The sequence below is a fragment of the Enhydra lutris genome, unplaced genomic scaffold, assembly GCF_002288905.1.
Source record: "Enhydra lutris kenyoni isolate GAN:26980312 unplaced genomic scaffold, ASM228890v2 scaffoldscaffold27, whole genome shotgun sequence".
In the NCBI taxonomy this organism is placed as follows: domain Eukaryota; kingdom Metazoa; phylum Chordata; class Mammalia; order Carnivora; family Mustelidae; genus Enhydra; species Enhydra lutris.
Genome location: NW_019154111.1, coordinates 18,575,305 through 18,586,038, shown reverse-complemented (window position 1 = coordinate 18,586,038; position 10,734 = coordinate 18,575,305). Strand labels below are relative to the sequence as shown.

General features: G+C 36.2%; 1 protein-coding gene across 5 annotated transcripts in view; it reads right to left on the bottom strand.

The window, feature by feature from the left end:
- Positions 1-10,734, bottom strand: part of LOC111151929 (calcium dependent secretion activator 2) — a 532,957-nt gene that overhangs the window by 315,190 nt on the left and 207,033 nt on the right. For all 5 annotated transcript variants that reach the window (XM_022510148.1, XM_022510149.1, XM_022510145.1 and 2 more), the window contains exon 4: positions 1,450-1,530. In XM_022510148.1, the coding sequence (XP_022365856.1) occupies positions 1,450-1,530 (81 nt within the window). The remainder of the gene's footprint in view (positions 1-1,449; positions 1,531-10,734) is intronic.

The following is a 10,734-nucleotide window of genomic DNA, read 5'->3' as shown; positions in this document are numbered from 1 at the left end:
AAAAGGGCTGATATCCAAGATCTATAAAGAACTCCTCAAACTCAACACACACAAAACAGATAATCACGTCAAAAAATGGGCAGAAGACATGAACAGACAATTCTCCAAAGAAGACATACAAATGGCTAACAGACACATGAAAAAATGTTCATCATCATTAGCCATCAGGGAGATTCAAATCAAAACCACACTGAGATACCACCTTACACCAGGCAGGATGGCAAAAATCAACAAGACAGTAAACAACATGTGTTGGAGAGGATGGGGAGAAAGGGGAACCCTCTTACACTATCAGTGGGAATGCAAGTTGGTGCAGCCACTTTGGAAAACAGTGTGAAGATTCCTTAAGAAGTTAAAAATAGAGCTTCTGTATGACCCTACAATTGCACTACTTTGGGGTATTTACCCCAAAGATACAGATGTAGTGAAAAGAAGGGCCATCTGTACCCCAATGTTCATAGCAGCAATGGCCATAGTTGGCAAACTATGGAAAGAACCAAGATGTCCTTCAACGAATGAATGGATAAAGAAGATATGGTCCATATATACAATGGAGTATTATGCCTCCATCAGAAAGAATGAATACCCAACTTTTGTATCAACATGGACGGGACTGGAGCGGATTATGCTGAGTGAAATAAGTCAAGCAGAGAGTCAATTATCATATGGTTTCATTTACTTGTGGAACATAAGGAATAACATGGAGGACATTGGGAGATGGAAAGAAGTGAGTTGGGGAAAATTGGAGCGGGGAGATGAACCATGAGAGACTGTGGACTCTGAGAAGCAAACTGAGGGTTTTGGAGGGGAGGAGAGTGAGGGGTTGGGTGAGCCTGGTGGTGGGTATCACGGAAGGCACGTATTGCATAGAGTACTGGGTGTGGTGCATAAACAAGGAATGTTGGAACACTGAAAATAAAATAAAATGGAAAAAAAAGAGAATAGGTTTGAAATTTATTCCTGTTACATAGAAACACTTGACTGTACAAATAAATTATATTGAACACACTACCTGTGAAAGTCTTTTATTAGAAACTTCAGTTAGATTTTTCATCCATTCAAATATTAGTTGACCCCACTATATGCCAAGCACATGTTAAATAGCTTGGAATACATGATTTTGCAGAGACAAAATTTTACTCCCTGATTAGGTTATATTTAGCACAATATTAAAATTCTTTTAAATCTGGTCATTTGAGAAATTCAGGCATCACTTTCAGAATAATCTACAAAAGTTATTGAGTTTAAACATGTTCTATGTGTAAGAAAGGATGTGTAAAATAGAAAATATGCTCCATTTAGATAATATGCACTCAGGTATTTGGGCTTAAGGAGCATGCACACAGAGAAGAAAATGATAGAATTATACTATCTATACAGAACTCTTTCAGCTCACAGAAATAGGAGTAAAAAGAAATGTTGCACCGGATGTCGAAGTTAATAATTTACCTTTGCCATTGTCTCTGCCAGCTGTAATCGGCCGTCAAGTTCCCTCCTGATCTGGGCTGCTTGTTCATCCGCGTTATCCAGCTTGAAAAACAGAAATTACACATAAGTGATTACTGAATGACCGTGACTCGCAGATTCAAGCAAAGATTTAAGGACTCAACTGTTTTTAATAAATTCTCTCAGCTACTTATTGGGAATACAGAATGATATTTAATTAGGTTGGCAGTCTGATTAAATTTCTTGGGCACTTTTCATTTTGGTTTTGTTCACCAAAAAAAGTTGTTAAACTGCTAATGGTAATAGCTCAGTTTATCAAAAATCTAATTATAATAATTCCTGGTCCAGCCTCTCCACAACAACTCTAAAACCAGGAAGTCCTTATTTCCTTGAAATTACAGTACATTGTCTGGAAGCTTTTTCAGTCCATCCCTCCGTCTTTGGAAGGTCAGCCCTGAGTAGTTCCAGATAGATAAATATCTTGTTTTGTTCTTTCAGATTTCCAGAGTGGTGAGATACTGAATAATGTTCTACTTCTTTGTCCTTTCGAAAAACATTCCCTTCATTTTCATAACAAGTTTGTGTGTTTGTGCTAAATTATTAAAGTATTATTTGATTAACTGATAGAACTTCCTACCATTTAAATCTTAATATTCTCATTCTAGCATCAATAGCTTCATGCTACTAAAAAAAAAAAAAAAAAAAAAAAAAAAAAAAAAATAGCTTCATGCTACCAAGAAACCCTCCACTCTCTTACAGATTGGCACCATATTTGAATTCCATTCTCTTCTTCTAAATTTCATTGAAAGTAGGAGAAGCCTGCTACCAACATTTTTAAAGATGTTTACATGGAAAATTATTTTCACTGATCCAGTGAAATAATCCTTTTCTTGTATAATTTCTTTGAACTTTTCCTTATGATTCCCTTCTCTTCCACAATTCATAATCAATTTCCTTTATTAGCTCACCATAAAAACTGCTAAACTGAGGAGGTCCTATGAGCCATGCACTGTGTGGGATGTACTGGATGGGCTACAAATGTTTCTCTGGACTTTAATTCCTTTTCCTTTCTTACTTCCATCATAAAGAAACCTGGACCAGATAATACAACTGTGCTATAATAAAGGTCCACCTGAAGACTGGATTAATACTGAGTATAACACTAAACACCCAGGAGAATACAGATTAACTTTTCTATTTCCTGAAGAGCTTTAAATTGATCAGATTACATTCTTTAAAGCAGCTTTAAAAAATAATGCCTGAAAAAAATAAGTAGGGGCCATGCAGGTCAACAGGATGGTAGTATCAGGACATATAGAAAGAGTCAAGAAATGGGGAAAGATGTTCTAGTAAAAGAGCACCAGGGGGCGCCTGGGTGGCTCAGTGGATTAAAGCCTCTGCCTTCCGCTCTGGTCATGATCCCAGGGTCCTGGGATTGAGTCCCACACCGGGCTTTCTGCTCAGCCAGGGAGCCATCTTCCTCCTCTCTCTCTGCCTGCCTCTCTGCATACTTGTGATCTCGGTCTGTCAAATAAATAAATAAAATCTTAAAAAAAAATTTTTTAAAGAGCACCAGGACTATAGAGATGAGATGAATAGTTGTGGAAATGATAGATATTGGGGGGCAGTGGAAGGTACATGGGAGATAGAGCTGGAGAGAGGTCAGCTACTTCATAAACTACTCTTCACAGCCACATTAGGGCATCTAGAGTTGGTTCTCACAACAACAGGATTTCACTGAGAGATTTTAAATAGGATTTTGGAAAGATCACTCTGTCTCCAGCACAAACAACAGGTTAGAAGGATGTAGGAAGTCTGATATTTATTCATTAGAAAAGCAGATCTGGGGTTCTCTCCTAAAAAAAAAAAAAAAAATGTTTCCAGGTTGATTTAAAAAATCAAATTCATTTAAAAACAAGTTTTTAAAAAGCCAAGATTTTTTTTAAAAGGTTTTATTGATTTATTTGAGAGAGAGCGCCAGGATGTGCATGGACGAGCTGGGGGGGCGGGGGGCACTACAGGGGGAGGCTGAACAGCAGACTCCCTGCTGAGCTGGGAGCCCCAAGTGGGGCTCAACCCCAGGACGCTAGGATAATGACCTGAGCCGAAGGCAGATGCTTAATGGATTGAGCCACCCAGGTGCCCCTACCCAAAATTTTCTTAAACAAAATCACTAATAAATAACTTTTTATGTCATCTCAAGAACAAACACAATTTAATTAATAGGATGCAAAGTAAAAGAAACAAAGTTTCTCTTCACTGTGTTCAAAGTCAAAATGATTTCCATTAAAAACTAACAAAAGTGTTAAAGAATGTGTGGCATATTTGTTCCAGGTAACTGAAATCAAAGTCCTAAAAACAAAAATTATGTTTAACAACCTGTAATTACAATACTTCAAATACACTAAAATAATATGGAATATGATCTCATCTTTGCTTAAATGCTGATAAATATCTTTCCACAGAAAAATTAAAGTGGTTATGTGCATGCATGTCCATGTAAGGAGTTCTAATTCCAGTAAGAACTAGTATTTAACATCTTAAAACAGGTCATAGTTCAAATTCACAAAACACTATTTAACATCTTCAAATATGTATATCTTCATATTAACAGCTCTTAATATTAAGTGAAGTTATTTGACTCACTGCTGGGTTTTTAAGCATTTTCTTTGTAAGAGACATTTCCTACTGCTTCTAAAAAAATATGAATACCCTAACTGCATTTGTCTGAAAAAATGCAGCCCGAGAAAAGCAGAGCCTTGCTGTATCAAATGACCTCTGAATAGCCTTTTCTCAATAAAATTAAATTTACAAAAAAAATTTAAATTTTCAGAGATTGAAAGCTTTCTAAGTTTGCGGACTACTGGTATGACTTTGTGAAACTAGAATTGCATACTTTCAAACGTCAAAAAAGGGGAAAAGCTAATACAGTAAAGACAATTTTTTTTTCTCCTTGTTAACGCTAGATAGACTTGAAGGAGGTAAATCAGTTGGTTAACCTTTTTTTCTTTCTTTTTTTTTTTTTTTACTTGTAAGAATGTTAATGTCCCATTTTTGCTTTTTTGGTTTGGTTTAGAGATTTATTATTTGAGAGAGAAAGCTGCATTCACAAGCAGGAGGGGGAGAAGAAGAGAGAGAATCTCATGCAGACTCTTCTGAGCACAGAGCTGCACTTGGGGCTCAATCTCATGACACTGAGGTCATGACCTAAGTTGAAACCAAGAATGGTGCTTAACCAATTATCTCACTCAGGCAACCCTTGTTTTCTTGAGTGTTTATTACTTTTGTTTTTAAATTAACGGAAAGCTTATATAATTGTTTTCTTAAAAGTTGGCTTCTCAATTGAAATTAGTTTCATGTGCAGTTTTAAGAAACAGATACACCCATTACACACTGCCTAGTGTCTCTGATGGCAGCATCTTATAAAACTATAATTGTATCACAACCAGGATACTGACTTTGATATAATCATCCATCTTATCCAGAGTTTCTCAGTTTTATGCTTACTCATTTGTATTAGTTATTTATGTAAATTCAATTCATATATTCATCACAACAGTCAAAACACTGGAATATTTTTTAAGATTTGAGAGAGAGCGAAGATGCGCATGCACGTGAGCATGTGTGAGTGGGGGAGGGACTCAGTCAGACTTCCCTGCTGAGCACAGAGCCTGACATGAGGCCCTGGGACCATGACTTAAGCCTAAACCAAGATCTCCAACCGACTGAGCCACCCAGGTGCCCCAAAACACTGAGGAGTTTTAACACCATATATTGATCTTTTATAACCATACCCACCTCTCTCCAGCCCCCTGTTGGTTAGTTTTAATAATGTACTGCTCTTCAAAATGTTTAAAAATAGGGGCGCCTGGGTGGCTCAGTGGGTTAAGCCTCTGCCTTCGGCTCAGGTCATGATCTCAGGGTCCTGGGATTGAGCCACCATGTGCTCCCATGAGAGGTTAACATTTGTAAATATTAGATGGGGTTCTTGGACTTCTTAATCTACAGGATCATCACCTGGGTGCTCTCCTCAAAGCACATGGTCATAAATACCATGCATCTATAGCTCCAACCCTTCAGAAAAGTTTGACTTACACTTTCAACTGCTTCTTATTTACCATTTCAGTTTGCATGAGGACTAACAAGCCCAAAATGCAATCCTGACTTCCAGATCCCCATACCAATCATTCCTTCAATGAATTATGCTATGTCATTAACAGCAATCTATTCATCCAGCTGCTCAAACCCAACACCTAGGTGTCATCTTTGGCCTTTTCCCTCACAGCCCACATCCAATCCAATTTAGGGTCATGGAGAGTGAAATCTACATCATGTTAAGCAGACCAGAATTCAGGTACTCTGGTTTCTTGGCCAGGACTCTACTTTTTTGGGAGGGTGGAGTGGAGGCTCTTCCTGGCCACTTTAAGTAGATCTCCTTTCACCAGAGGAGTTGTACATATGGTTATGGTACAAGTAATGCTTATTTCTTTTCTGAACCCTCCAGAGAACCTGGGTTTTCACACCACTTCCTCTACCTCTCCCTCCTCAAAATAAGTAAAGTCTGGAAGATGGTTCACAGATGTGGGATATCAGATTTTAAAATGCTGGGTAACACATCTGTTGCTAATGTCTGATTTGGGGTAGTAGATAAAGAAAATGGAGATACACGGACACTGGAGTCCATGGTAGGGCCCAGACACAAGCATCACTCTATGAGGACCTCATTTTCTTTAAATTCTTGATTTCAACACATTGTGACAATAGATTACTTACTTCACAGATGTCCTTTCCTGGCACAGAGCATTTTCCAGGTCTTTTAAAGAGGATTATTCAACCCTGACCATAACAGATGCCCAAATGTATTTTTATTCTCTGCAATGCGCCCTAGTATCCATTGCACAGAGCATTTTCAATTATCAATTGAAAATTATCAATTTCAATTACCACTTCAGAATCAATTATGACTTCAATTATCAAGATATTTTTCCTGACTGACAAGTATTTAAAATAAGAAATGTACTTTTATTTACCTCCTCTTCATTACATAGGAAGTACTGTTTCCACATTCAGAATCCCGTCACAGGATGTTTTTCATGTCTTTTAAAAAGAGTCAATGGTCAGGACCATAACAGATGCCCAAATGTATCTTTATTCTCTGCAATGCCTCTAGTATCTATTATACAAAGCGTTTTTAATTATCAGTTGGAAAATTATCAATTTCAGTAACTACTTCAAAAATCATTAATTGTCATATTAAAAATCAGTGACTTCAATGATGAAAATATTCCACTACTTTGACAAATTTTTAATACAGAAATATTTTTTCCTCCTGTTCTTTACATGGGGGTTGTGGTTTTCACATTTAAAATTTTCTAGGCTAGGGAGTTCTTAACCTGGACCTTTGGGAATCTGAACCACTCAAGTTGTGAGCAAAATTTTGTGGAGTTATGCATTTTTTCCCTTGGGGAATGGTTTGAGTTTCATAGCTCAAAAGGATGGCAACTCCCTAACTCAAGAAGTAAAGAACCACATCATGGGGAAATCTTTCTAGAAGCCTCTATCCATTTCTCCTAGAAGAGGCTATGTTTCTTTTTAAAACATAAACCATGGAAGATGGTCACCTCAGACCTACACATCATTGACCTTACTCCATATAGAGATTTGTTAAATCTTTGTAAAGGGACACTAAGACAAAGGCTCTCAACAGTGTTGGCAATGTTCCGGTTATTTTACTATTTACCCTTTCTTACACCGACCGTACAGCAACCACTCTAAAAGGCTCTTCAGTAGCTACAAAAGGGCCTTCCAGAAGCTTATACTTTATATCAAAAATAACTGAAAATAGTACACAGAACAGAATGGAATTGCCACAAGAAAGCTACTGATCAGGTGCTGTAAGAATTCAGTGATGGAAGAGATATGTTTCCCTGGTCGATTACATCATAATGGCTTTGCAAAGAGGGAAATACTAAAAAAAAAATGGACTTGGAGGAATAGAGAAAATGCTGACCTGATGCAGCAGCTTTTGGGTCTGGACTTGCAAATCTCCAACCCTAGACTTTCTTTGCCACATTCCCCACATCCCCCTCACATCACTGGAAACAAGCTCCAAGAGGCCACAGGGATGAGCAAATCCCTTTACAGAAGGGCTCAGGAGGACTCAAAGCCTATGTGGTATCCAACTCTCTTAGAGTTATGAAAATTTTAAACAGCATAAAGATAACTCTACTACATTTCACCCAACACCTCCAATTTTATATCTTGTGATATTTTTCTAATGCTTTAAAAACTACAAATATCAAATACTTGAATCATTAAATTTGCTCTTATCTTAAAAAAAAAGATAATTTATAAAAAGCACTTTTCACAGCACTGTTTAGCATCATTATCCTCTCTCGTTAATCTATTTTCTAGAACCAGGATAACTGTATTAACATTGTCAATCACTGAAAAAAGGCATTAATAGCTATTTTTCCATTATGACGCCTTCATACGTGCCAACCTCACTCAATTAAGTTCTTCTTTTTCCCACTGAAGAAATTAGTTTTTCCTCTGACTTCACACTCTAATTATGGTATATTTCTTTTCAAACAAATTATATTCTGTCATTTTCTTGTAATACTCATCTTTGTCCTTTAGTACAAAAAAGGCAAGTAGACTAAGATTTGTTTATAAACAGTGTTTTCCCTGAGATTAGTTCATATGCTGGTCTACTGTATTTATATTGTTTATAAATCTGGTCATTTACAGATAATATATCATAAGAAGTAACTGGCACAAACCTAACACTGATTCCAAAAGAAGACTTCAACCAACACTTATCATATATTTTCTAGTAGCCAAGAGTTTGAGAGTAGCAAATATGAATTTAGCAACAGAACCTAAAACCACTGATCAAAAGATTTAAGTGTTAAATTAATCTACTTCACCAATAAGTTAATTCTCTATTATTACTTGAACCACAATTTATCATAAAAATAGAGCCTAACTCTACCCTAATGATTATTTCTGCTCTGTTTTCTATGCTGCCTTCCCATCCCCATATTACAAACACAGACACAGGTCCTTGGCAGAATATTTCCAGTTATTTCTCAAAACAATGCTGTAAATCAGTACATACCAGTGGCCTTTCTCCTGAGTTCCAGCTCTCCAACTGAAGGCAAGGCCTTTCCTTTCAGGCACCCACAAAGCCCTCACATTAAAAGTGAACGTTGTTTTTTGTTTGTTTTTTTGTTTTTATCATCCACTCCTCATCATGACTCCCTATTTCTACATATTGTTCTCACTATCCTTGGTCAGTCTATAATCTCAGAGAAGGGAGGGAAGTAAGGAAAAAGAAAGGTGACGAGGAATTAAATGAATAAGTGAACACGAATAAAGAGAATGATACCCAAACACCTTAGCCTAGTATTCTGGTCCTCCCAAATTTCATTCCATTCTCTTTTCAATCGCTTGGATAATTCCATTATCTGTACAAATTTGTTGTTCAATGTTTACCGAAGATGTTACATTTTCCCAGTCATGCATTTTGCTTGTGTTTCTTCTGCCTGGGACACTCTTCTTACCCTACCCTCATTGTCTCTGTCAATTTCCAAATCTGAGATTACTTAACCAATCATTCAATAATAAAACAGGTATCATCTGACCTATCTTTCACAGTTTCCTCTTACTGTTGAACTTCAGACATTTATGACCTCTACTTCAAATTGCAATGTAGGTCCCCTGCCAGCTCAGCCTACCCTATCAAAAGGAGTAAAACAAATCCATCTTGAATGGTGGAATTCACATAACTGGTCTCAATTTTAATGCAAATATAAAGAATAATTACAAGGCTCTTGGACCCTAACATCCCCTCCAAGCTGATCCACTTTCTATGAGTCAATCTCCCTCAAAAAACAAAAACCCCATCTCTCCCTTTTTCTTAATCACTGAGATGAGGCAACAACACAGTAACAAACTTCTTGTGATTTCATACAATAAAAAGAATGTAATAAGAAGATGAAGTTATTCCCATACCCTCAAGAGAAACACATTGCATATTTGATGTTATGTATGATTAAATTAACATTATGTCTGCTAGATGCAAAGCATTTTTAAAAAATTCCCTTATATCGATCTAATCTTCCAGATTATATGTATAAAAAAACTGACACAAATATCAGTTCTGCTATATTCCTTGTAGAATAATTCTAAGAGTCTTAAAAATGCATTTCCAGAAGGAAGAAGGAACATAGTTATCTCAGCATAATAAACCAGCCTACAGCTAACATCAGATTCAATGGTAAAAGGTTAAAGATTTTTCTTGAAGATCAGGAGTAACACAAGAGTGCCCATCCTCAACGTTCCTATTCAAGATAATACTAAAAGTCCTAGCTCAAGAAACTAGGTAAGAAAAAGAAATAAAAGGTATCGGAATTGCAAAGAAGTAAAATGGTCTCTATCTGTAGAGAATATGATTTTATATAAGGAAAATCCTGAAGACTCAACCAAAAAAACTATTAGATCTAATCAATGAATTCAGTAGTTAGAGGATACAAAATTAACCTACAAAACTAGTGGCATTTCTGTACACTAACAATGAATTTTCTAAAAAAGAAATAAAATGCATTAACATAGCATCAAAAACAATAAAATACTTAGGCATAAATTTTACTAAGGAGGTGAAAGATCTCCACTCTGACAACTCTAAGACACGGATAGATTAAAAAAATCGAACATATATAAATGGAAAGGTATCCTATGTTCATGGACTGGAAGACCCTATCAAATTCCAATGGTATTTCTTCTCTACAAAAGTAGAAAAAAACACTCCTGAAATTTATACAGAACCACGGAAGACCCTAAAAAGCCAAAGCCTTCCTGAGAAATAAAAGCAGGGGCCATTACACTTTCTGAATTCAAGATATACTATAGAGCTGTAGAAATATAGTCATCAAAAATAGTACAGTACTAACAATAACAACAAAAAATAGTATGGTACTGACATAAAAACACAAAGACAAATTGAACAGATTTGAGAACCCAGAAATTTGAGAAACCAAATACATACAGTCAACTAATATTTAACTATTAACTAGGCAGCCCAGGATACCCAATGTAAAAAAGAAAACCTCTTTAATAAATGTTGCTAGATAATTAGATATTCACATATAAGACAATGATATCTATAGTGACTACACCAATTTATAGTCCTACCAACAGTGCACACAGGTTTCCTTTTCTCCACATCCATGGATGTGGAGAAAAGGTTTTTTTTTTTTTTTTTTTTTTTTTTTTTTTTTTTTTTTT